Source organism: Myotis myotis, unplaced genomic scaffold (genome assembly GCF_014108235.1).
Source record: "Myotis myotis isolate mMyoMyo1 unplaced genomic scaffold, mMyoMyo1.p scaffold_m19_p_7, whole genome shotgun sequence".
NCBI lineage: Eukaryota > Metazoa > Chordata > Mammalia > Chiroptera > Vespertilionidae > Myotis > Myotis myotis.
Genome location: NW_023416379.1, coordinates 73,856,252 through 73,883,485, shown reverse-complemented (window position 1 = coordinate 73,883,485; position 27,234 = coordinate 73,856,252). Strand labels below are relative to the sequence as shown.

The window sequence follows — 27,234 nt, the reverse complement described above, 5'->3', positions numbered from 1 at the left end:
AGCTACAACAATCAAGATTTAACTATAAGACTTCGAACAAAGACCACTAGGGGGTGCACCAAGGAAGCATAACAAAATTCGGAGACAAAGAAACAGGACAAAATTGTCAATGGAAGATATAGAGTTCAGAACCACACTTTTAAGGTCTCTCAAGAACTGTTTAGAAGCCGCCAATAAACTTAATGAGATCTACAAGAAAACTAATGAGACCCTCGATGTTATATTGGGGAACCAACTAGAAATTAAGCATACACGGACTGAAATAACGAATATTATACAGACTCCCGACAGCAGACCAGAGGAGCGCAAGAATCAAGTCAATGATTTGAAATGCGAGGAAGCAAAAAACACCCAACCGGAAAAGCAAAATGAAAAAAGAATCCAAAAATGCGAGCATAGTGTAAGGAGCCTCTGGGACAGCTTCAAGCGTACCAACATCAGAATTATAGGGGTGCCAGAAGATGAGAGAGAGCAAGATATTGAAAACCTATTTGAAGAAATAATGACAGAAAACTTCCCCCACCTGGTGAAAGAAATGGACTTACAGGTCCAAGAAGCGCGGAGAACCCCAAACAAAAGGAATCCAAAGAGGACCACACCAAGACACATCATAATTAAAATGCCAAGAGCAAAAGATAAAGAGAGAATCTTAAAAACAGCAAGAGAAAGAAACTCAGTTACCTACAAGGGAATACCCATACGACTGTCAGCTGATTTCTCAACAGAAACTTTGCAGGCCAGAAGGGAGTGGCAAGAAATATTCAAAGTGATGAATACCAAGAACCTACAACCAAGATTACTTTATCCAGCAAAGCTATCATTCAGAATTGAAGGTCAGATAAAGAGCTTCACAGATAAGGAAAAGCTAAAGGAGTTCATCACCACCAAACCAGGATTATATGAAATGCTGAAAGGTGTCCTTTAAGAAGAGGAAGAGGAAGAAAAAGGTAAAGATACAAATTATGAACAACAAATATGCATCTATCAACAAGTGAATCTAAGAATCAAGTGAATAAATAATCTGATGAACAGAATGAACTGTTGATTATAATAGAATCAGGGACATAGAAAGGGAATGGACTGACTATTCCTGGGGGGGAAAGGGGTGTGGGAGATGCGGGAAGAGACTGGACAAAAATCATGCACCTATGGATGAGGATAGTGGGTGGGGAGTGAGGGCGGAGGGTGGGGCGGGAACTGGGAGGAGGGGAGTTATGGGGGGAAAAAAAAGAGGAACAAATGTAATAATCTGAACAATAAAGATTTAATTTAAAAAAAAAAAAAAAAACCACAATGATATATCACCTCATACCTGTCAGAATGGCTATCATCAATAGATCAACAAACAAGTGCTGGTAAGGATGCAGAGAAAAGGGAACACTAGTTCACTGCTGGTGGGAATCCCGATTGGTGCAGCCACTATGGAAAACTGTAGGAAGTTTCCTCAAAAAATTAAAAATATAACTGCCTTTAGACCCAGTGATCCCACTTCTAGGAATATGTCCTAAAAACCACTAAATAACAGTAAGAAAGAATATATGCACCCCTATGCTCATAGCAATGTTATTTATAATAGCTAAGATTTGGAAACAGCCCAAGTGCCCATCAGTAAATGAAGGAATAAAAAAGCAGTGGTACATTTACACAATGGAATCCTGTGCAGCTATGAAAAAGAAGGATCTTTTACCCTTTGAAGCAGCATTGGGTGGACTTGGAGACTATTATGCTAAGTGTAATAAGCCCATCAGAGAAAGACAAACATCTAGTTATCTGTAGAATCTAATGCACAAAATGAATTGACCAAAATAAGGCCTGAAGCATGGAGGCATGGAACAGACTGACATACCTCGGTGTGGGGGTAAAAGGATGAGAAGAGATAAATCAAATAACTTATATACTTACTAGAGGCCTGATGCACGAAAATCGTGCAAGAGTAGGCCTTCCTTCCCCTCTGGAACCCGGTACCCAGGCTTCCCTCCCTCTGGCCACTGGCAGGCACCTGGGACCTGGGCTTTGTCTGGAAGGATGGAAGGACGTCTGGAAGGATGTCTGGTCTAATAAGCATATTAAGCTTTTATTATTGTTGTTGTTTCTAATGCCTTCTTCAAGCTTTAATACACCATTTCATATAAAATGTAGAAACCTTGCAATCTGCAGGGAGTTCATTTATTTCCCTGTATTTCTCTACACTATAGCTGCCAAATGTATAACTTTATCTCTCTTTATAATATGTATTATAGAATGTTATAACATATTCTATAATACATACTATAGAATATGTATATTATAAACCCCACAAGACAATGTTATAATATGTGCTTTAAAATTATATGTATTTTTTTAATTAAAAGGAATAAAATTGTTTTTTCTACTTATCTTGACATTTATCATTTTTGATGCTCTTTTACTTAAATTCTACACCACATGTCTCAAAACGAGTTACTAAAGATTACCAAAGCACACCATTTGGCCCTCACCATGAATGCATAATTTACACATTAAAATTGCCCCTGATCTTTTCTCTTAAGATCATGACAGTTAAAGCAATACCAATTGATACCAATGTGATTGTGAACAAAATGTAAATTCAGGCACTAGAATTGGGTGACAATAGTGGTGATAAGGTAAATTGGTTACAAGATAATTCAGAATAAACTTACATTGATTTTTTCAGATTATAAACTAAGATAAAAACAAATATTAAAAATTTTGTTCAAAACTCACATCAAGGTATGAAAATCTCTTCAATAATGAATAAAAATGTCAGGGAAATTTTCAACTCATTTTTCAAAAGTGCCTGAATCTGTGTATTTTCTAAGTAACCATAGGATGCTAACTAAGGCATAACTGTATGTCTGAGATAAAAAAATGAAAACCATCTGTCTCTTTCCCTTTAAGTAAAAGAAGGATACAGTAATATTTAGAAAGTTACAGAATCCATGAGAATTGAAAATTATGCTAACTTGTAGAAAATGTTTAATATTCATCCATTCCGGGAACATTTACTAAGCTTCACTCTGTGCCAGACACTGAGCTAAAAACTAAAGATTTACACTACCTTCAAGATACAATCTTGTAGGAAAGACCAAAAAAAAAAAAAGAAAAGAAAAACACACCCAGAACCTCAATTATGATTATGAGGAGTGAGCTGAAAGAGTGTCCTGGAGGAGATGACCTATGAGCCGGGTTTTAAAGGAAGAGCAGGAGTTAGTCTTTTGTGCCCAAATATTTTGTTGTTGTTGTTGTTGCTGCTGCTGCTGCTGCTGTTAGGTGTGAGTGGGCAGAGAAAAGGAAGAGGAATGGAAGTTTTCTCGGTTGGAAATAATAATCCTAAAAGGTCATGGTCCATTTGGACACTTACAAGTATGAACAAATGGTTAGGTTAGAACTATCACAAGGACATCAGTATATGGATCTCTCTGATGTTATATTAAGAAGGTTGTCCTTCGTTACCTTGAAGGAAGTGGGAAACCACTGAGGGATTTTATTATTATTCTTAATCCTCACCTGAGGATATTTTTTCCATTGCATTTCAGAGAGAGTGGAAGAGAGGGAGGGAGGGAGAGAAACATGGATGTGAGAGAGACACATAGACTGGTTGCCTCCCGCACGTGCCCCAACCCAGGTACCTGCCCTTGACCAGGAGTTGAACTTGAAACCCTTTAGTGTGCTGGCCGACACTCTAACCACCTTGCCACACTGGCCAGGGCACCACCAACTAGGAGAGGAATATGGTTTACCCAACCCTTTCTTTCTTGTCTACCTCTACTGCGGACGGGAAAAGAAAAGCTCATATGCCAAGCTTCACTCTAGTGTGAAAGGTGGCCTTGTGACACAGTTCTGACCTGTCAAGTTATAAGAAGAAATCTAACTGGAAAGGTTTCTAGCAAAGCTTTTGATTTTCTGATGAATATCCTTCCTTGGCCAGCTCTGCTCCTTCCCCTCCTTCCTTCCTTGAACTTGGGCATGATGTCTGGAACCATGCCAGCCATCCTGCAACCAGGAGGGAAAGGCCAGGATTATCCCTAACACACTAGCAATGACACAGGAGAGCAGCTCAAGCAAAGCCAGCAGCAGCTCTAGACTTCTTGCAACAAGAGAATATAAATCCCTGCGTATTAATAACCCACTTTATGCTGAGATTACTTGAATCTGAATGTCTCCATGAGTGATAAAAGTTTTAATAATTCATTTATATTTTGGAATGATCCTTATGAAATTAGTGTGTACGGATTGGGGATGGGGAAGCAGGGAGATTTGTCTGGAGTTTTATTACAGGACCTGAGCCAAGATAACCACAATGGGGACAGTAAGGAAGTCAGATCCCAGAGAAATTTTAAAGAGAAGACAGGGCAGAGTGGATAAGAAGGTGGTCTGTCCTATCTTTCAGATTTCTAGTTTGAGCAACTGTAGGGGTAAAGGGGTTGGTACCATTCTCCCAAACAGGGATAGATATGGTGAGGGAATGATGAGTTCAGCATTCAGCTTGAGATACCCATGGTACATCATGTGAAAGGAGAAAGCAATTGAGTCTCTATAGCTGAAGGTCAAGATGAAGTCTGAATTTGACATACAGATTTCAGAGTAACCATTATATATGGGGTAAAACAGTAAGTATGATGTGATCTCACAATTAAAGCTTTAACAGGTTGAGCAAAAATGAAACCCAAAAAATCTATTAAGAAAAAAAGTAGATTAGTTGTTGCCTAGGGTTGGGGTGTGTGTGTGTGTGTGTGTGTGTGTGTGTGTGTGTGTGTGTTTGTGTGTGACTGATACAAGTACTGAGTTTCTTTTGGGGGATAATGAAAATGTTTTCAAATGAAATTCTGTGATGATGGCACTACCTTGTAAATATACTAAAAAGCACTGAAACATATACTTTAAATAGGTAAATTGTATAGTTTGTGAATTATATCTCAATAAAGCTGTTTTAAAAAATTAAGCCCAAGGTAGGACCTTGGGAATATCAACATATAAGTAGGAAGAAGACCTTGTACAGGAACAGAGGGAGACATGACCAGAAAAGAAGGGGAAGGTGGTGAGTAAAGAAAGTATTGTCCATCCTGGCCGATGTGGCTCTGTGGTTGAGTGTCAACCCATGAACCAGGAGGTCAGGATTCAATTCCTCATTAGAGCACATGGCCACGTTGTGGGCTCCATCCCCTGTGGGGGGCATACAGGAAGCAGCTGATCAATGATTTTCATCATTGCTGTTCCTCTCTCTCCCTCTCCCTTCCTCTCTCTGAAATCAATAAAATTATTATTTTTTAATAAAGATATATTTTATGTCTGGCCAGACTGGCTTAGTGGTTGAGCATCGGCCTATGAACCAGGAGGTCACCATTTGAATCCTGGTTAGGGCGCATGCCCGTGTTGTAGGCTTTATCTCCAGTGGTGGGCATGCAGGAGACAGCCAGTCAATGATTCTCTCTCATCATTGATGTATCTATCCCTTTCTCCCTATCCCTTCCTCTCTGAAATCAATAAAAGCATATTTTAAAAAAAGGAGAAGATGGATATATTTTATAAGAAAGTATTATCCAAAAACCTGGAAGAGTTTCAAGAAGCAATCTGTGGCCAACAGTATAAATTATGTAAAGACTAATATACTTGGAGAAAAACCAAGATGGCGGCATAGATAAACTCTTGAAATTGCTGCCTCACACAAACACTTCAAAAATACAACTAAAGGACAAAACGGACATCAACCGGAACCACAGGAAGACTGGCTGAGTGGAAATTCTACAACTAGAAGGAAAGAGAAAAGCACACTGAGATTCAGAGGAGGTGCGGAAGTAAAGTGCAGAGGTACGGAGGCACACATGGAAAGGGCTGGCAACTGAGGACACGGTTGTCTTTTTCAATCGGGAGGGAGACACAAGCTCCTGATGGCCCTGAACTCCAGTTCTAGGTGAGTCTCTGGGGACCCAGACTCATGTGGTGAGAAACTGGACTGTCTGGCAGGAGGCGGAACTCAAGGGCGGCTTTCTCTCAGAGGTGCTTGCGGGGATTACCAAGGGACACTGAGACCCAGGGCCTCTTAGGGCAGGGCTGAGGATCAGCCATAGCTGTTTGCTCTGCCCTGTTGATTCCCTGAGACCCTGCCCTACCCAAGCTGTGCATAGAGGCTTTGGCATATGAATGGCCTGGCCTTTTGCAATCTAAAATTACCTAACAAACTGCAGCTGGGTCAGAGAGACCCAGAACATCCAAAAAAGACCCAAGGCCCCACAGCAGCTTGCATTGCTTCACAGCTGGGCCTCATCTGGGCACCTCCAAACCCCAAACAAGGAAGAGGAATCTGCAGATCTCTCCGTAGCTCCTGCTGGGTAGCCTCAGGCAGAGGCTAAATTAGCACCTCCTTAGAGATCCTAGAGCCAGTGTACCCAGTGGTCAGAGTGGGATCACCCAGATTACAACTCCTCAGATCCATAAGGGACACACTCAGGGGGCAGATTCAGTGAGCACCAAAGCCCCACTGAAGCAAGTCTTGGTCCAGAAGGGTGTCTCCAGCACAGAAGTTCTCCCACCATAGACATAGCTGATTCTCACAGCCAATTGGCCTGGAGGTCAATTCCTCCCAGTGATACCTACAACAATCAAGGCTTAACTACAACAAGACTGTGCACAAAGCCCACAAAGGGGTGCACCAAGAGTAAACACCTCAGGTAATTGGGGAAGCTGAGCCACTGGGCCCTATGGACACCTAGCACAGAAAGCCACTCTATCAACACAGGGAAGCAGCCAAAATGCGGAGACAAAGAAACAAGTCACAAATGACAGAAATGGAGGAAAGCAAACTACTGGATATAGAGTTCAAAACCACGGTTATAAGGTTTTTCAAGAATTCTCCAGAAACCACCGATAAATTTAGTGACACCCTCAAGAAATCTAGTGAGACCCTCGAGGATATGAAAAAGGACCAACTAGAAATTAAGCATACACTGATTGAAATAAAAAATATTATACAGAGATCCAACAGCAGACTAGAGGATTGCAAGAATCAAGTCAAAGATTTGAAATACGAAGAAGCAAAAAACACCCAACCAGAAAAACAAAAAGAAAAAAGAATCCCAAAGTATGAAGATAGTGTAAGGAGCCTCTGAGACAACTTCAAGTGTACCAACATCCGAATTATAGGGGTGCCAGAAGAAGAGAGAGAGCAAGATTTTGAAAACCTATTTGAAGAAATAATGACAGAAAACTTCCCCTACCTGGTGAAAGAAATAGACTTACAAGTCCAGGAAGCGCAGAGAACCCCAAACAAAAGGAATCCAAAGAGGACCACACCAAGACACATCATAATTAAAATGCCAAGAACAAAAGACAAAGACAGAATCTTAAAAGCAGCAAGAGAAAAACAGTTAGTTACCTACAAGGGAGTACCCATACGATTGTCAGCTGATTTCTCAACAGAAACTATGCAGGCCAGAAGGGAGTGGCAAGAAATATTCAAAGTGATGAATAGCAAGAACCTACAACCAAGAGTACTTTACCCAGCAAAGCTATCATTCAGAAATGAAGGTCAGATAAAGAGCTTCACAGATAAGAAAAAGCTAAAGGAGTTCATCACCACCAAACCAGTATTATATGAAATGGTGAAAGGTATCCTTTAAGAAGTGGAAGAAGAAGAAAAAGGTAAAAATAAAAATTATGAGCAACAAATACATATCTATCAACAATGAATCTAAAAATCAAGTGAATAAATAACCTGATGAACAGAATAAACTGGTGAATATAATAGAATCAGGGCATAGAAAGGAAGTGGACTGACAATTCTCGGGGGGAAAGGGGTGTGGGGGTACGGGAAGAGTCTGGACAAAAATCGTACACCTATGGATGAGGACAGTGCAGGGCACAGGCGGAGGTAAGGGCAGAGGGTGGGATGGGAACCGGGTGGAGGGGAGCTATGGGGGGAAAAAAGAGTAACAACTGTAATAATCTGAACAATAAAGATTTAATTATAAAAAACTCAAATCCCAAAACTATAAAAACCTAAAAAAAAAAAAAAAAGACTGATATACTTGATTTGGAAATTTAGAAATCACAGAGGAGCCTAAGTGACTATTTATTTTTTAAATGTAAGCTTTCTGAAAGACAGGGTTTTGTTGTGTGTGTCTATTTTTTTCTTTCAGAGAGGGAGAGGGAGAGACAGAAACATCAATGATAAGAGAGAATCATTGATCGGCTGCCTCCTGCACACCCACTGGGGATCGAGCCCGCAACCCAGGTGCATTGACCGGGAATCGAACCGTGACCTCCTGGTTCATAGGTCGATGCTCAACCACTGAGTCACGATGGCAGCGCTTAAGTGACTTTAAATAGCAGTAGCAGCAGAAGCTCAGTTATAAAGGTGAGGAGTGAATGAGAGGTGAGGAATAGGAGGTGACAAATAAAAGCCTTTTCAGGAAACTTCTCTTGCCAAGAGAAGAGCTGATGGTATAGAGAGGTTCGTATTGTGGTTTTCAAAAGGAAGCATGTATGACATTTATATATAAGGGAAAGGAGCCCACAGAGAGGGCACAATGGCAGATAAATGAGGATGGAAGGACTAATGGAACATCATCCCCCAAGAGATGAAAAAAAATTTTTCACAACATAAGCATAAACTATTAGCACAGAGGACAAATGAATTTTCCATTGGACTGGGAGGGAAGTTTACGATGCCATTTAGTTTTTAGGGGCAAGAAATGTATGGTGCTGTTACCTGATGGCACTGATGTTCACTGTGAGTTAAGAGACAAAGGTCACTGGCTGAGGGTGGAGAAGTAGGCTAGAGGATCTGAGGAGGGTGTAAACATTTAGACTAATTCTTGTGCAACAGGAATTTTCAAGGAAGAAGTTTAAATATAGACACATTTCAAATACTTTATAAAAATGTAAAGTATTTCAAAGCTGATAGAAATGGCCTTGTACATAATGAAATACCTGAAAACTTATTATACTTTGCACGAGGATTTGTATTGAACACTGAACATATGAGCAGGTTGTCACAAATCCCTGGACATATGCTGTTTTTAGTCAAAATAAAACCCAGTGATGCTTGTGTGTTGGACCTGAAAAACATGGTATCCTGCCAAAGTGCAGCCTCGGGTGACCAGAAAGACCCACAGTGAATCATGTTCCCAGGCCCTCCACACTACAGCAGAGGCCACAACTCTGCATTTTCCTTCAGAGCGGAAAAAAAAAGAGTGCCACAGTGCTAGAAAAGAAGTAGGCAAATTTTGCTTCTCTTGGAAGAGCTCATCTGATGACAGGAAAGTGATATGACTTTGGGTGGTGGCAGACAGTGCAACATACAGATCTTGTAATGTGGAAATCCATATCTGAGACCTATATGATCCAATTAACCAATGTCACCCCAATAAACTTAATTTTTAAAAAGGGGCTCATAGCAGGTACCCTCAAATCAAATGTTATGTCAAAGGCTTTTGTCAACTGTCAAGTAGTATACAAAAATTATTTTTATTGTAGTTGGAACCTACTTATGCAATATCAAGAACCCTTTATTCTAATCATATTGGTGTATTCTGAGCTCTGAAAACAGGCATGCCTTCCTAAATCTGTGTGTATTTTCATGCCATTCTGCGGGCCTAGGGGTGTTGCTCTCATTCTCTCTTTGTCTAGCTAGAACTACCCAAACCCAAGCTTCAGCATAAACATCACCTCTTCTCGGAAGCCTTCTCTGATCGCATCGGCTAGAAGCAATTATTTCATCAGAACTATTCCAACCATTCCTATTGCACATGTAATTTGTTGCTTTGTACTTAAGCTAGTTATATTTTTATCTTTGTCTGCCTTATGCTCCTAGAAGGCAGGAATCATGTTTTACAAACGCCTTTTTAGCATGGTGCTTTTGCACATATCAGAAACGTGGCCTGAAACTTCTGGAAGGTGCTTCAGAGATCATCTTCATGTTACCAGTAAGGACACCAAACAGAAGTCTTGGAGACACTAAGAGACTTGACCAAAATCACAGTTAGTTAACAGCAGGGCTGGAACCCAAAATCAGGATTTTTGGACTTAATTCCTGTATTCCTTTCATTAAGCCAATACCTGTCTTTGTCAGCCTGGTTATATTTTGTAATCCAAATCTCAAAAGGAGTCATTGTTGAATCTTATCGTTAGACAAAGAGTCAAACTTCTCTAGAAAAGCTTTTATTTCAACATTCATCTAACGCATTTAATCCGTTTGGATGCATGAAAATAAGTGTTTTTCCCCCTTCCTTCTTTTGTTTATTCCTTCCAGCATTCTGTTTTGTCACTACGTAGCTAAAGGGCAAATTATATGGTAGTAGTGACCCTGGTGTAATAAACCTCTGTGAATAGGGTGGATGTTATACAAATATATTGGCTGTACTTATACACCTCGGCCTCTAATGTTCTCGTCACATTTGTGACTCATAGTTGGAAAGAGCACAGCAGTTCAGTTACCGTAACAGAAGAAACCAGTAACTATAAAATTTCAGCACTGATATTGGGAGTGACCTAGAACTAATCATCAAGGGCATGGTCTATACCTCAGACCCTTTGTTAGCCCTGTATCTAACATCGAACCTCGTATGTAATTTTTTTTAAAAAAGTGTTTATTGTGAAAATAATTGAGTGACGCTAAATGAACACTATATGTGTAGAGTTCAAATTACAACTAATTTAATTAGCACAAATTAATTTAGACCTGAAATTTAACTCTAGGAAAAGAATTTGTAAAGATAACCTAATGGTAAAAGATAACTAAATGACAAACTCTCATTTTTTTCTAATCCATTAAATTAAGTAATTTGTAATGAAAGTATAAATGTAATGAGAAGCTGTGAAATGTGGTTATTTCACTGAGCATTCTACCATGGTGTGGTACAGGGACACTGGGAATATAATGAGGCCAATAGGGTTTGTGTGGACCATCCTTTTAAGAGAATGTGAATAAACACTGAAAGTCCTAAAGCAGTTGCCTATTCAACTTTGTAAGAAATGTCCATTAAAAATGCACTCAACTTAGCTTCTCTCTTTCATTAAGAATTTCAGCCCTAGCTGGTTTGGTTCAGTGGATGGAGCGTCAGCCTGCGGACTGAAGGGTCCGGAGTTTGATTCCAATCAAGGGCACATGCCCGGGTTGTGGGCTCAATCCCCAGTAGGGGACATGCCGGAGGCAGCCAACCAATGATTCTCTCTCATCATTGATGTTTCTCTCTCTTTCTCCCTCTCCCTTCCTCTCTAAAATAAAATTTAAAAAAAAAAATTTTTTAAAGAATTTCAGGCATATTAGTCTCTTAGCTGTGAGTGGCAGTTAAACACTATGGGCAGACCAAACAGTAGCCAGGGAATTCTTGTCTTACTCAGTCTTTATCTTGCTATGTGACTCTACAGGAATTGCTTAACTTGAGTTAACTCTTTGGGTTCCTTTACCTGAAATGGGAAGTGAAGACATTTACTCAAATCCTGATAGACATAAAACACACTCTTCTCCCCACTTCAATGAAACAAGGCTTCCCTTATTCTGCTGAGCTGATGAATAGGGATCGTTTACCACTGCTCACTCTGGGTATTCTCAAAGGGCCTTATCATTGTCTTCAGTCCACTGAAGTACTCCCAAGACTCTTTCTCGTAACCTAATGGTACCTCAATTACCCGTATCACTTTCTGAAATTTCCTTAGAATCAGGATAGTCACTGCCTGATTTTCGCCACAGGAATCTAGAGTAACAGTTAACCATTGTATAATGTCACAGCACAAAACATTATAAATCCTGAGGAAAAGGGCGCTTCTTAGATACAGAACGAACTTTTGGTTTCTAGACTGAGTCCTACATCAGTGTGCATTCACTTCTCTTCATTAGCAATTTAGGACTTAATTAAATCACTGTACAACTTCTCTCTCTGCATACACAAAACCCATATTTCTATTGATCTAATTGGCTTTTTTTAAAAATATATTTTATTGATTTTTACAGAGAGGAAGAGAGAGGGATAGAGAGTTAGAAACATCGATGAGAGAGAAACATCGACCAGCTGCCTCCTGCACACCCCCCACTGGGGATGTGCCCGCAACCAAGGTACATGCCCTTGACCAGAACCGAACCTGGGACCCCCCAGTCCACAGGCCAACGCTCCATCCACTGGCTAGGGCTGATCTAATTGGCTTTTTTATCTGTCAATGAATTAGGGTTATACTTGCTGGATGGATTAATAATTTCACATTCTCATATGTTAATTATTAAAATTTAGAGGATTATTAAAAAGCGAGTAAAGACAAGTTTGCAAGTAAGTGAAAATAAAAAGGGTTGGTGGTGGTTATGGTTCCAAAACATCTTATCAGCGTCTATCTTATTTATTTCTAGCTTCCAGAAGAAGAACCTGAGTTGGAGAAATGTGTTTATTCAATGTAGTGAAGAGTTCATCTACACTGTAGCACCTGTCAGAATTTCCTTCCCTTTTTAAGGCTGAATAATATTCCATTACATGGATATGCCATGTTTTGTTTATCATTTATCCATTGATGGACACTTGGGTTGTTTCCACCTCTTGGCAATTCAGAATAATGCTGCTATCAACATGGGTGTGCAAATATCTCTTTGAGACTGTACTTAGTTTAGGAGCTGTTTGCATACAGCTCTTTCTCTTACAGAATTCAAAGCAGTTATTTTCAAATCAGTCTCCTTGAGTTCTGAGTGAGCACAGTGAATATGATGGAGACCCTACCCAGCTCTGGCTGATGCTGGATATCTTACCTAACTTGCCCACGGGGGGTTTCTAGGATTATCTCCACTTAATTGATGAGGGAACTGAGGCATAGAGAGAAACTCATCCCAGATCACACATTAAGGAACCCGCTGGAGCTCCTCAGATGAGAGAGATGTGGCTTTCTTCCCTGCTGCAGAACTTCCCCAAAGCAAACCAGTGCCATGGTTTTCCTCCCTGGAGAAGTATTTCTCTATCTGGGAAGGAACATCCTGAAATTTCCCGCCCAATGGGACTCCTTGCTGGGCATGTGGGTAGCAGAAGTAATATCCTCTGCCAAGTAAAGCAGTAAAGTGCTAACTGAACTTCTTCCATGAGTTTCAAGGGCTTTCCCAAAGCTTTTTTCCATTTCAAATGAGTCAGCAGATCCTAAACTCATTTTCCTCACGTGAACACTATGGAAATGTTGAACGTGAATGATCTACTTACTGAGATTGGAATGAGGAACAAAAAGACACTGAATTCTTACTTCAATATGATTATGACTTGTCAGAAAATGAAAAGTTTCTTTGATCGTTAATTATTCTGCAGCAACTACTGCTAAAAGGCAATAAGAATATCATTCTAATTTTTTAATACCCAAAAACTTCAGAGGTATTTCTCAAGGAGAACATTCCACAGGAAATGGCATTCTAATAGAAAGGGAAAAGGAAAAAAAATTCCCTACGTTACCTTTTAGGGAAAATGTTTTATTTGTGGTAAACATAAAACAGTGATGAAATATGGCATTCTCATGAAACAGAGTCTCAGGATTTTCACTTATAAAATAACATTCTTAGAGTAGTTTATCGGTGGAACTTGGTACAAAAAGGAACACAGGTAGCCCATCAACAAATTAAGCTAATTTTCCATTTGATTTTCTGAGGAGAAAAAAAAAATTAACCAAATCTACTTTATTATAATTAGTGACTCACATTTTTAATACAAACTCCAATTTTTTAAAAGCCTAGAAAGATCAAATAAGAGATTCAGCAAATGTTGGATTCTGAGCAATGTCCTGAGAATGTGCATTTTTATTTTCTGCCCAACTCTGAGAGTTCTATTTGTCCAGTTATGGGAACTGCCACCCCTGAAGAATTTTTCATTCATTCAATAAATATTTCTTAAGAACCCACTCTACCAGGCAGGGGGGATACACCCCTACACAAGAGAGATAAGGTCCATGCCCTCAAGGAGCTCACAGGTTAGCAGATGAGACAATATGAAGTCTCCACAGGATGTCAGACTGTGCCAGTGTTCTTGTGAAACAAGTTAAGGCATTAAACAACTGGTCCCAGCATTCCTAACTAAATGCAAGATTGGGACAAATATTTAGTTAACTGCAAGATAACTAACCAAGACACAGTTCTATTTCATTTTTTTCTATTTGTGCTTTAGCTGAAATACCTGATGGCAAATACAATAACCCATATCAGGCCTAGCTGGTTTGGCTCAGTGGACTGAAGGGTCCCAGGTTAGATTCCAGTCAAGGGCACATGCCCGGGTTGCAGGCTCAATCCCCAGTAGGGGACAAGCAGGAGGCAGCTGATCAATGATTTCCTCTCATCATTGATGTTTCTCTCTATCACTCTCCCTTCTTCTCTAAAATCAATAAAAATATATTTAAAATAAATAGGAGTCTTAAAAAAAACCATAACAGGATTATTATTCTTGTTCTATCACTTACTTGAATGGAACTGTATATATCTTTTTAAAATCAAAATCCTAAATTTTCTATTAGATTAATTCTATTAAATTAATTAGATATTCAAGTGTTGCTTCATGATAGACACCGTTTGTGTTGTTTCCCATAAACTTGAATTAATTAATTAAGACTTTAAAACTTGCAGATTTTTATGTTTACACATTTTTTAATTCAGTTTTACAAAATGTAATAATACCTAACCAGTATTGAATGCCTACTATGAGCTAAGTGGGTTTTTTCTTTTTTAAAAAATACTTCAAAAAATGTTTTTATTCATTTTTAGAGAGAGAGGAAGGGAGAGGAATAGAGAGAGAGAAACATCAATAAGAGAGAGACATCGATTGGCTGTCTCCTGTCCACCCCCTACTGGGGATTGAGCCTGAAACCCAGGCTTGTGCCCAGACCAGGAATCAAACCAGGAACTTCTTGGCTCATGGGTCTATGCTCAACCACTGAGCCACACCAGCAGGGCTAATTGGGGTTTCTCACATAATTACTTGTAAACCCCAAATCTTCCCCCTACAACCTTGTCAGTACTATTAGGCCTATTTTACAGATGGGGAAACTGAGGTGCTGAGAAACTAAGTGAGTTTCCCAGCACCACACTGCTAGTTAGTGTAAAGCCAGGAATGCACTGTCTGATTATCTGATTGGTTAATTTAGTCTCTTAAGTATCCTAAATTGAGCACAGCGTTTTCAACCTCCAGGGCTACATGCAGTAGAACTGCTCTTTGGGCATTAGAATGCTGTTATAATAATGCAGTTAAAGCTTTCAAACAACCAGAGTCCAATAAAACACCTAGGGTGCAATAAAACATCTGATTAACTAGTGAAATGAGATGTGAAATAACTTCTCAGGGAAATGACAAGTAAATGGAGGGTGTGTGACTATGAAGTTTGCTAAGATGAATAAACCAGAACAAGCAGTGAGGCCAGGAACCTCCAAGCCTGGCTGTGTGAAATGCTCCGGAAAAAAAGGGGGAAATCTCTCACACTAAGTGGGGTTGGCCTGGAAACTCATACAGAAATGCTGGGGGGGGGGGGGGGGGGGCGGGAGTGGAGCTGATGTTTTTGTTTGTTTTGTTTCCTTCCATCTTCAGTGGAGCTGGTGCTGCAGGGGTCCCACCCACTCTCTGCACCTTCCACCTGCTCACGGAGGGACAATCCACATTTTGAGAGTAGAGGCTAGCATACAGGACCTGATAAAGCCCGATCACTACCACCGTCACTTTGCAAAAACCATCAGATAGCCCCGAGAAAGCATGGAGAGCTTTACCAGTGAATAGCAATGTAAACCCAAAAGTCTAAAATGAAATGTATAGGGACCAAATTGCTCTGCACTAACTTCCTAAAAGCTCTTCTCTGGATATCTGAGCCAACGACCCCAGCTGACAGCACCCAGGAAGCTTCCACAGTCAAATTACAGATTGTACGGGACGCTGAGAGCCACCCCGAGGCTAAGTTTTGTAAGGTCTGCAATGCTTTTAGAAGCTGTCTTTCCCCCTCGTGTCCAGCGGCTCCACTACACACAAAATTTGCTAAAACTGTTCGCTGGGCACTACTTCGGTTGGGGGCAGCATGCCCGCCATGCAATGCCCTACCGGTTTCTTAACACGCATATGATTAATATTGGTACTCTGGAAAGAGAACTTCTTCTGACCTTGAGCGTGCGCGCTAAATAAATTACCTCAGAACGAAAGTGGTGAGATCTCATAACAGCATCTGGGGAAAAAAGAGAAAAAATGAGACTTCATTGAACTCCCTGTTCTTCACCTGCCGAATAACTGATGACTTACCTGGGCGCGAGGCGGGGCGGGGGGGGGGGGGGGCGAGGGGTCGGGAAGGCACATTCCCGACGCCTCGAATTCAGTGGGGGCATCCTGTAGGGCGGGGAGGTTACTAGGCCATCCGTCTCTAGCTGATTTCAACATGAGAAGTTTCAGGGAAAGTTCTGGGGGAGTTGAGGAGCCGGAAACTCTCCATGAAGAAAGCGATGGATGGGTGAAGGGAGGCTGCCGCAGCACCAGACTCCGCTCCGGTTACCCTCGGGGGCTTTAGCAAACTGACACTAAGAATCTGCGTCCATGCCTCTCCTCCCAGCACTCGGCATCGCTGTGCTTTGCCCAGCCCAGGAGATTGGAAGAAGGGGGCGAGGGCAACACGGGCGAGGGGCGTTAAATCCATAGGTGTCCTCAGCCTGGGGAGTGGGCAATGATGGAGCGAAGGGCAGTGGCGCAAAAGCGAGCGAGCCGCGCGTCACTCTCCAAACGGGCTGAAGAAACGCGGCGTGTCTTACCTCTGCTCCTGGAACGACCCGAAAAGACCGATTTCATCGGATGCCTCCCTTTCTGGAGCTTGCGGTGCCAGCAGCAGAAGAAGACGATGGTGGCGATGGTGCCTAGCAGAAGCAACAAGAGGAAGAGGGCGCATTGGATGCTGTAGGGTCTCAGCAAGACCAGGAAAGCCGCGGCGATCATGGTGCGGGCGAGGCGGGGGCCGCTGGGCGGCGGGGCTGGAGGGCGGCGGCACAGGCACCCGCGCTGGGCGCACGCCGAAGCGGCGGGCACGGGCGAGCGCGGATCAGCGCGTCATGCCCGGCGCACGCGGCCCCGCGCCCGGCCCAATGGCTGCGCGCCCCGCGCTAAGCGACGGATCCAGGGCTGCGGGGAGCGCTGGCCATGACTCAGCAGACGGCGACCAGGCTGGGACTTGGCGGCGGAGAGCCTCTCTCCTCCCGCCCCAGGCGCCTCCGCCCCCGTCCATGCGCAGCCCCCAGGCGCAGCCCCGCCGGGACGCGGCGGGCGGGGAGGAGCAGCGCTGCCGCCTTGGCCACCTGGGCCCCGTGCATCGTCTGACGGCCGCCGCCAGCCTCGGCATCCCCAAGACGGGCGCACGTGGGTCGGGGCGGGGACGCTGCGCCGGGCTGCAGCCGCGGCGGCCCGCGGGGGGCGGGAATGGGGCGCCGTGGCGGGGGCTCGCCTGATGACATCACAGCCGGGCTGCGGCAGCGCGGGCGCGCGGACATGGCTGCAGCGGCTGCGGCGGCGGCGGCCGCGGGCTGCGCTCGGGCCTGAGCGCCCAGCGCCCTCCTGTGGGGCCGCCCGCCGGTCCGCGCCTTCCGAGAGTGCACCAGCCAGGGGCCTCGAAGCTCCCCGTCGCTTGGGGCCTCCGCCTGTCCAGCCTCCCTTGGCCTAATTTCAGGGAGCCTGGCGTCAGGGGGCGCCAAGGAGCCAGGGGGGAAACCGCAAGGCGCGGAGGGAGCCTCCAGGCGGTGCTGCCCCCTACCCTCCCGTCTCCCCGCTCCCCGCCCCGATGTTGGGGCTTTGGAAGATGCTGCCGGGTGAGCTATTGCTTGCGGGAGGGAGGGTTCCTCGCACGCTCAAGCGTGAACACCGGGAAGGGCCTTCCCTGGGAATTGGGGTCCTCCAAGAACGGGAGGCCCACCTGTCTCCACCCCCTTCTACCTGGGAGCGCTCCCCAGTTGAACGCTCCGATCCGCAGACGTGAACGGTTCCACCACCCAAACTTGGTGCAATTTCCGCAACCGAGAAATGGGCACTTTAGAGCCTCTTGGTATCCTTGCGTTTACCGTAAAATCTGACTCATTTGATGCACTTGCAAGGGAGAGGCAATTTCAGATTTAGGGAACTGCCAGATGAAAGAAGTTGGGATTGGCTGGTAAATATTTGGAGAAATTTTTTAGGGAATGTGAAGAAATAATGATCTGTCACACAAAGTGCACACATTACCTCTTCTCTCCCTCTTGCCCCTCCCATTTTTTTTAAAAACCAACAAAAAGTATATTGTAGTTGGTGGCTGAGAGAGATTTTTCAGTGGGCGCTGATGCAGTGCCAACGCAGAAGGTATGGCGGGTGTGCTGCACTGCGCCTTCCCGTGCTCGGCCACCACCACCCGGCCAGAAAGCCTCCGCTGCTGCCGCAGTCTGCGGTCTGCGGCATCTCGCTGCCCTGGCCCACCGGCAGGCCCGGTGCGGTACCCCGCGCGGCTTTTGCTGCTCCCAAGGCAGTGCTGTGTGGAGCTGGGTTTTGTTTGTTTTATTTACTTGCATAAGAAAGCAGTGATTATAATGGCAAGGTAACACATTACTGCATTTGTGGTGTTTCTAATAACTGCTAAGGTGGACTCTTCGGAATATTTAAGAGACGGAAGGAATTGTGTCATTAAAAAAAAAAAGTAATTTGTAAAATTCTGAAAAGCCAAGAATCCATGACAATGCTTAGGTTTTGTTATTTGCTTGAAGGATCTCAATATCGCTGTTTCCTAATGATACAAAATCAATTGTACATCTCTGCATAAAAGCTTAACCATTGATGTTCTTTTCCATTTTAACATATTACCGTGTGTAAGCATTAAAGGGAACTCAAAAAGGCATTGCCTAATACATGTCTTAAATGCCAGATTCATAAACGTGGGAAACAATGGATGAAGTTTTTTTACTTACGACTTGTTTCCAAAAACAAAATGAACATTCAAGTTGTTGATATACTGCATCTCAGTTGGGGGTTGCAGGACCTCACTTGCAGAGGCTGTATAAGGTGGGAATGTTGAATGGCAGAGTGTAGGCTGCACAAGTCCGGAGAGGCTTCCTAGGCACCTGGGACACCGGCTGACAGGTAGCACTGCATCATGTGCACTTTTCTGAAAGGCTTCTTGATACTGCAGCCCACTGCAGTGAGAGACTGCGTTCCTGTCCATTGTGTAGGGGTTACTGAAGAGAATCCCGAGAGCCAGAAATGTGTGGCACATCAGGAAAGGAAGAATTCTTTACTGTCTCGACGCACAGTAGCCTAGTGGAGTAATTTAAAACAACAAAGCTGAATTAACTTTCTGCAAACATTGGGAGACACAACTGAGAATTTAGGAAGGTCATCTTTACGTTATACTTCTCAGTAGCTAAAATTCGTGAGTCGTCTGAAATGGCCTAAATATCTTTGAAACATGTCTAAGACCACAAACACAGCACACTAACCAGTTTGCCCCAGACTCTGCACTTTTACAACAAAAAGCAACTAACTAGCAATTATGGTTTTCTGAGCTATTACTTTAGCACAATTGTTATCATCCTGAGTCTCGCTGCAGCCATTTATAAGTTTCACATGCACACAAGAACATCGTTTATCTCTTTTGGCAGGCAAATGCTTAACTGCCGTGCGGTAGGATTATAGATATTTCTTTTTAGATGCATTCATTTCTGTTCTTTCCATTTGTTACCTCAAGGATACTAATAATAAGCAAACCAAATCATTAAAATAATTTAGTACTTAGGTTCTATTGTTATTTTCTGATTTGTTTGCTGCTAATTTATCACTTCCTTCTCCAAATAATGTCATGTTATTAATTGCTTCTTTCTGCGCGTTTCTGTGATGCCTGGTGCATTGTGGAATTCAATAAATATTGAATCAACTAATCAATCCTTTTTGGAAGTTAATTTAGTAGAAGTCATACCTTTTCTTTCTGCCAGGTTTTCATTTTTAAAGAATAATTGACATTTTATTGAAGTCACAAAAATTTAATGTTTTGGGATAGAGATGGAGGAGGAAGGCTTTTGACCAAATCTTTCATCCCAAGAAATGAAAAATCAAAATGGAAAAGTATATATAATTTTTTTTGACTTTTTTTGATATTGAGTTAGCACTATCACCCAAGAGAAGATGGTGAGTTGGGGAAAATAACAGAGAGTTTCATACCAGGTGTGTAGAAGATGATCTGTTGAGAACACACACAAGGAACCAAAAGGAAATTAAAATATTAACGTTATTGAGGGTAAAGTCAGGCTGAAGAACATGCCTTAGACGCCAGGCCAAAATGGAGCATCTTACTTCTTTTCCCCTGACTCAGCATGCCCCACCCCCTCAGTCAGAGCTGAAGAGCTATAGTTGACCCTTTAATCACACAGGTTTGAACTGTGAGGGTCCACTTATACCTGAAATTTAAAAAAATAAATACTGAAAATGTATCTTATCTTATGATTTTCTTAACATTTTCATCTCTTTAGCTTACTTTACTGTAAGAATACAGTATATAATACATATAACAGACAAAAGATGAGTTAATAAACTGTTTATGTCATTGGTAAGGCTTCCAGTCAACAGTAGGCTATTTGCAATTAAGTTTGGGGGGATTTGAAAGTTATACGCAGATTTTCAATCGTCAGCTCCCTTAACCCCCACGTTGTTCAGGTGTCAAACGTATAGTGCTTCCCAGCACTAGAGCAGGAACAACCCTACTTGCACTCCTTCCCTGAAGACCAGAGGCTGAGAGGAGCCTGACACTCCAATCCACAAGGCATTCTGCATGAGTGAGCAAGAAATAGGACCATTGGTAGCTATAGGCCTTCCCCAGTTTTTCTCATCAAAGAGTCATTCCACCTCCCAAAGGTAAGAGTAAGGGGCTTTAATAAGATGGCAGATGTATCTGCAGGACTTCCCTAGAAGTAGGAAATTGTGGCACAAACACCAAACTTATGGATCAGGAAGAAGAAAAGTAACCACCCTAAACTGTGTAATGACCAACTGAGAAAAGTGGCTGGGGGCGGGGGGGGGGGGGGGTAAATATGACAAGTTTTGAGCTAGGGTGGAGGAAGAGTTTTGAAGGGGGAGATGACAAACTTGGTTTTAGACCCACTGAGGTGGAGGGTGTCAGGAGAAGATCCATGTGAAATTATGCTGTAAGCTCATGTGGGTGGAGAGGTCAGAACCAGAGATAGGAGTCAACAGAAATTATAGTGAAGTCATGGAAATGGATGAAATGACTAAGGAAGAGAAACTAGAACGAATTGGAATCAGAACTTTGGAGACTGCTGCTTCCATTTGTGGACTGGAGAAAGAGAGCAGAAGGCAAGACCCTGGAGGCCAAATGCGGGGGGGGGGGGGGGGGGTTCCAATTTAGTGGCTAACTGGAACAGTTGCCCAAGTGGGAGGTTAAGGAGGATGAGGACTGTGGGCTGGTGACTAGGAGACCTCCAAAAACCTTCCAGAGAACTGACTCATTATAGTGGGAGAGGCTAAAACCAGACTAATGGGTAGAAGAGGGGGAGGTAGGTGAACAGAGGAGAGCTGCTGTCCACAATCTTTGGAGAAATTTAACTCTAAAAGGGCTGAGTAGAAATGCAATTAAAGCCTGGATAAAGGCTAATAAAGAGCCCTTTGTCAGACAGGAGTTCCTGAACAAGCTCCTAGGGGCGTGGACACAGCAGTAGGAGAGAAACTGAGAGGTGGAGAGAAATTAAGAAGAAAAGAGAGAGGAGAAGAGGGCATTCCCCTGGGCATTTGTGGATTAGCTATTTGTCTTAACAAACTTTGAGTCCCCCAGACTGGTTCTTTCTGCTCCCAGGCTACTTTGGACTCTGCAGAATTAAAATTGACTCTGACTAGTTATAATGGATCCATGCCCATGGTCTCCTCCCCATCTGCCCTGGCTACTGATAGACACAGGGGTGGGGAACGTCCGGCCTGAGGTTGTTATAAGACCCATGAAATCATTTGGTCGGGCCCTGCCGAGGCATTAGGGGTGAGTTAATTAAATGTTTGACCAAATAGAACAGGCTAATTTTTCAGTTGATAATTTTGTATGGCACTCAAATGATGTTATAAACATCCAAATAGCCCTTGGCAGAAAAAAGGTTCCCCACCCCTGGCACTAGGAGAATGACTTTGAAGGAAAGATCAGGAATACCTTGGAATATAATGCAGATTGTCTGTAAGCTTTTATTACAAACCTATATGGAAGTGAGTAAATTACCAAACTGCTAATCACACAAGGGCATTACATTGATATATCACCTCCTCGAAAACAGAAAGTTTATGTTGTGTGGAGTGTTTCTGTGCAGTGTGTGTGTGTGTGTGTGTGTGTGTGTGTGTGTGTGTGTGAACATTGCAGACTTCTCAAAAGAGTCTGCGTTTGAGAGTTTAAAATGTCAATATAATTGAATTCATCTACCCCATAATGCTTTGCAGACAGTTTTTGGAAAGTGGTCATTTATTATCCACAGAATAGAATAGAATTCATTTATATAGTTTCCACATTGAGTGTAGAATTAGTCATGCAGCAAAATACTGAGTCATTTGGCCAGAAAATTTACTCATAGTTGTCTGAGCTGCCAATGGAAAATTTGAGAGCTGTTCATAAATCAAATTATAAAGCTCTTAGCGTTATAAATCACAGAGCAGCACTGTTCATTATTATTCAGATAGTGTAAAACAGTTCCACCATGTCTAAGAATGGGCAATTTACAAAGCAAGTTTGAAAGTGAACTTATTGCCTTCTAGATCCACGATTAGGATTTCCATACAAGTTACAAACATTTCTACATTCTTAAATGAAAAAAGAAAATAAAAGTAAGGTGGTGGGTTGAAGTTGCACAGTAATTATGTTAGAATATGACATGGATAGCCCTAGCTGATTGGCTCAATGGATAGAGCGTCAATGGGGGACTATTCTCATCATTTCACAGATGTGGAAAGAGTCACAGAAATTTAACATAGGTAGTAAGTATTGGTTCTAAGGTTGTGGTTACAGACAGTTTGATTCTAGAGCCTGTGTTTGTCACCACTTATGTGACCCTGACTCATCTATATATATAAAAGCCTAATATGTAAAGTGTCCCTTTGGGAGTTTGACTGACGGGAGTTTGACCGCTCGCTGTGATGTGTGTTGACCACCAGGGGGCAGCATGGAATGAAGGGAGGCCCCGGCCGGCAGCTGGCAGCCAGGGAAATGAGGCCCTGGCCAGCAGCCAACAGCCACTAGGGACCCTACCCATGCACGAATTTCATGCACTGGACCTCTAGTCATCTAATATATTTGGAAGAGAGACTGGAAGACTATCTTGAACTATCTACTAGTATATAGCAAGATTTTACCTTTACCAATAAATAAATAAATAATAGGATTTCACTAAGCTTTCTATCCTTTGGTAGAAGGTCAAGTTTACCCTTCCCCTCTTCCTATGAATAGGATGTACATTTGCCTGAAGTTTTATCTCACCCTGGCTGTTTGAACAACTTCTCGGCTATAGAATCACCGGCTTACAACATTGACCCAAAGTGCCACTGCTGTTGAGTCTCCTGTCTTTGACGTGCCTGAACCTTGAGGTTGGCTTGCGCACAGCCAGTTCAGTGTATCCTCCTTGGTTTATAACACTCTGGGTTTCAGAACGATTAAATAGATCCATTCCATTTTCTTGGGCTTCCTTCCTTGATTAATACTTGCATTCTCCACCCTTAACTAGATTCCTAGTGCTGACTTGTCCTACAACTGTCTATACCCAGGCTTGGCAGGACAGGTAATAGAGAGAAGATAGTCTCTTACACTCCCTTCCTTTTCATTATTCTATGAATTTATTGATAGAAAAATACGGTCACTCATAAATATATACTTATGTATTATTCTAATGACCTATACATAGGAGATAGAGAAATGATAAAAATGTGAAATGTTGCTGAACATTTTTTAAAATGTTGCTTGAACGTGGTACAAAAGAATATTAGAGCAAGAAGAGAAACTTACTGGTAGTAGGTGAGGGGGCAAACCACTTAAGATGATTTATTAAGTAAATTATCTAATGCATCTCAGCACATTAATTATGTTTATACTTAAACTTTTGAAACAACAAAAGTACAATATTAATAGAGACATTGATAAATGGTAATCAGTTATTTCATTAATACATGATATTAATATAAGGTATAATGGGGTACATATTTCAAAGAGAAATTAGTTTGTCCTTTCATGTTATAATTGTAAGATAAATTAATGTTTGAAGGTTGACTTACTCCTGATTATTATGCATAGGGATTGATTCTTACATCAAAATTATTACATTTTGTGAATTTTTAAAATTGGCCTAAAACATTAGTGTTTTAGAATATGACTACTTAAAGCAAAAAACAAAAAACAAACACATGATGATCTCATCTTGCTCTCAGCTTTTAAGATGAATAAAATGTTCCACATGAATCAAAAAATGTGAAGTGGAAGATGATTTGTATGACTTGTAGTTATCCTAAAATAGAACTTTTAATTGATTCTTACTCTCCTTTAAGCTTAACTCTGCATTTGTGTTTCTGATAAATAGGGAAAAGACATGTAAATATAAGGGGGTGAGGGAACAGTTAGCATACTACAAGAAGAAAATACTCATAAAAATTAGTATTTCTTTTTTTTAAAACCTTCATTGTTGAGAATATTACAGATGTCCCGTTTCCTCCCCCATGTACCCCTCCACCTGGTTTCCGCTCCACCCAGGCATTCATCACCCTATTGTCTGTGTCCCTAGGTAATGCATGTATGCATATCAGTTCTTTGGTTAATCACTTCCTGGTCCCCCTCCCCACTTCCATCTGAGATTCATCAGTCTGTTCCATGTGTTCATGCTTCTGGTTCTATTTTATTCATCTGTTTATTTTGTTCATTAAATTCTTTGTTCATTTATTTTGATTTTTAGATTCAGTTGTTGATAGATATGCATTTACCAGTATTGTTCATATTTTTTATCTTTTATTTGTTCTTCTTCTTCTTAAAAAAGACCCTTTAGCATTTCTTAGGCTCCTGCCTAAGTAATGCAATCATAGTTTGGCAGCATTGCTGAACCATCCTAAAGTATATTGATCATCTTTTTAATCAGGATATTGCTGGAACAACTTGGAAATTGAAAATGTGTTTGACATCATTTGGACATAAAGGGAGTAAAAAGAGTGAGTTGAATTGCTCCCTAATGGACATTAGTAAAACCTAGTAACTTCTATCTAGAAGTCAAAAACAATGAAAAGCAAGCCATCCAAGCACTTGTTTTAGAGTGCTGTGGGTGCTGCAGGAGAAGGCACCCAATGTTTTAAATATATATAATTAAAAATAATAATATGGATATTTCTCCTCCATGTTCCACCATGCTTAGTGCTGGGCTGAAACTAGTAGTCCATTTCACAGAAAACATTAAAACAGCCCTGAATGTTTAGAATGACATTGGCACTATTTTCCTGGCAATTTGGAACTCATTTAGAGAGGAATCCTCAGTTCCTATTCTGTATTGCAGGGGACCTTGTATGTCAATATGGTCCAAAACCGGAATGTATAGAAAGCAACCCAAAACACTTGAAAATTATGAAAGGGTACTTAAGATTTATTGTAGTACTATACTTGCCTTTTGCAATTTTTATTTCATTCATAATAGAGAGTTTATATTTAAATCCAAAGGCAGATGAGACACCTGAATTATATTTTGATATTCATTTGGTTTCCTTAAGCTTGGTGACTTTTGTTTCTTAGTATCTCAGAGGTGGCTTTTGCATTTTGGAATTTCTGCATTAATTTTTTCATTAATTTATTAAAAGTAAACCTAACCTATATGCATTAAGAATTTATATTTTTATTGGATTCGGAGAAACCAAGATGGCGGCATAGGTAAACACCGGAGTTTGCTGCCTGGAACAACCACTTCAAAAATAGAACTAAAAGACAGGAACGGACATCATCCAGAACCACAGGAAGGCTGGCTGAGTGGAAGTTCTACAACTAGGAGGAAAGAGTAAAACATACCGAGACTCAGAGGAGGCGCAGTACTGAAGTAAAATACTAAGGTGCGGAGTGCATGCAGAGCGGGCTGGCAGCTGAGGGAGCGGTTGTTGTTTTCAATTGGGAGGGAGTCTCAGACTCTGAGCTCCAGCTCCGGGCGAGTCTCTAGGGACCCAGACTCATACGGGAGAAGCGGGACTGTCTGGCATCGCTCAGAACCCTAGGGAAGCTTTCTCTCCATGGGGCTTGCAGCAATTACTGGGACACTGAGAAGCAGAGCCTCTGAGGGCAAGACTGAGAGCAGCCATAATTGCTAACCCCGCCCTGTTGATCCCATGGGACCCGCCCCGCCCAAGCCCTGCAGGGAGACTTTTGCTGGATAGCCTCAGGCAAATGCTAGATTAGCGCCTCCCTAGAGATCCAGGAGCCAGGAAGCCCCGAGGTCAGAGTGGGACCATCCAGTTTGCAGCTCTGTGGAACCATAAAAGACACATTTAGGGGGAAGACTCAGTGAGCACCAAAGCCCCATTGAAGCAAGTCTAGCCCCAGAGGGGTGTCGCCAGCACAGAAGTTCTCCCACTGCAGACACAGCTGATTCTCACAGCCAATTGGCCTGGAGGTCAATTCCTCACAGTGATAACTACAACAATCAAGGCTTAACTACAACAAGACTGTGCACAGAGACCACAAGGGGGTGCACCAAGAGTGTCTACCTCAGGTAATTGGGACACTTAGCACAGAAAGGAACTCTATCGACACAGCGAAGCATAAAAAATGCCAAGACAAAGAAATAGGACACAAACGACAGAATTGGAGGAAAGCAAACTGCTGGATATAGAGTTCAAAACCACACTTTTAAGATCTTTAAAGAACTGTCTAGAAGCCGCCGATAAACTTAATAAGGCCCTCGAAAAGACCGGTGAGACCGCCAATAAATGTGGTGAGATCCTCAAGAAATCTAATGAGACTCTCGATGTTGTGATAAAGGACCAACTAGAAATTAAGCATACACTGACTGAAATAAAGAACATTATACAGACTCCCAACAACAGACCAGAGGATTGCAAGAATCAAGTCAAAGATTTGAAATACAAAGAAACAAAAAACACCCAACCGAAAAAGAAAAATGAAAAAAGAATCCCAAAATACGAAGATAGTGTAAGGAGCCTCTGGGACAGCTTCCAGCGTACCAACATCCGAATTATAGGGGTGCCAGAAGATGAGAGAGAGCAAGATTTTGAAAACCTATTTGAAGAAATAATGACAGAAAACTTCCCCTAC

At 42.1% G+C, this 27,234-nt stretch overlaps 2 protein-coding genes across 6 annotated transcripts in view; one reads left to right on the top strand and one right to left on the bottom strand.

Annotated features, from left to right (window-relative positions):
• DST (dystonin) overlaps positions 1–16,951 on the bottom strand; it is a 436,322-nt gene extending 419,371 nt beyond the window's left edge. For 2 of the 4 annotated variants that reach the window (XM_036318478.1, XM_036318495.1), the window contains exons 1-2: positions 16,718–16,950; positions 16,109–16,143 (exon numbers count right to left, since the gene is read on the bottom strand). In XM_036318478.1, the coding sequence (XP_036174371.1) occupies positions 16,109–16,143; positions 16,718–16,898 (216 nt within the window). In that variant the 5' untranslated portion in view covers positions 16,899–16,950. Of the gene's footprint in view, positions 1–16,108; positions 16,144–16,717 lie in introns of all 4 variants that reach the window. The other 2 variants (XM_036318479.1, XM_036318489.1) reach the window with 2 other exon arrangements.
• Positions 16,952–17,180: 229 nt separating this feature from the next.
• Positions 17,181–27,234, top strand: part of BEND6 (BEN domain containing 6) — a 59,912-nt gene continuing 49,858 nt past the window's right edge. Inside the window, exon 1 of one of the 2 annotated variants that reach the window (XM_036318497.1) lies at positions 17,181–17,761. The gene's annotated coding sequence lies outside the window, so the exon portion shown is untranslated. The remainder of the gene's footprint in view (positions 17,762–27,234) is intronic. The other variant, XM_036318496.1, reaches the window with a different exon arrangement.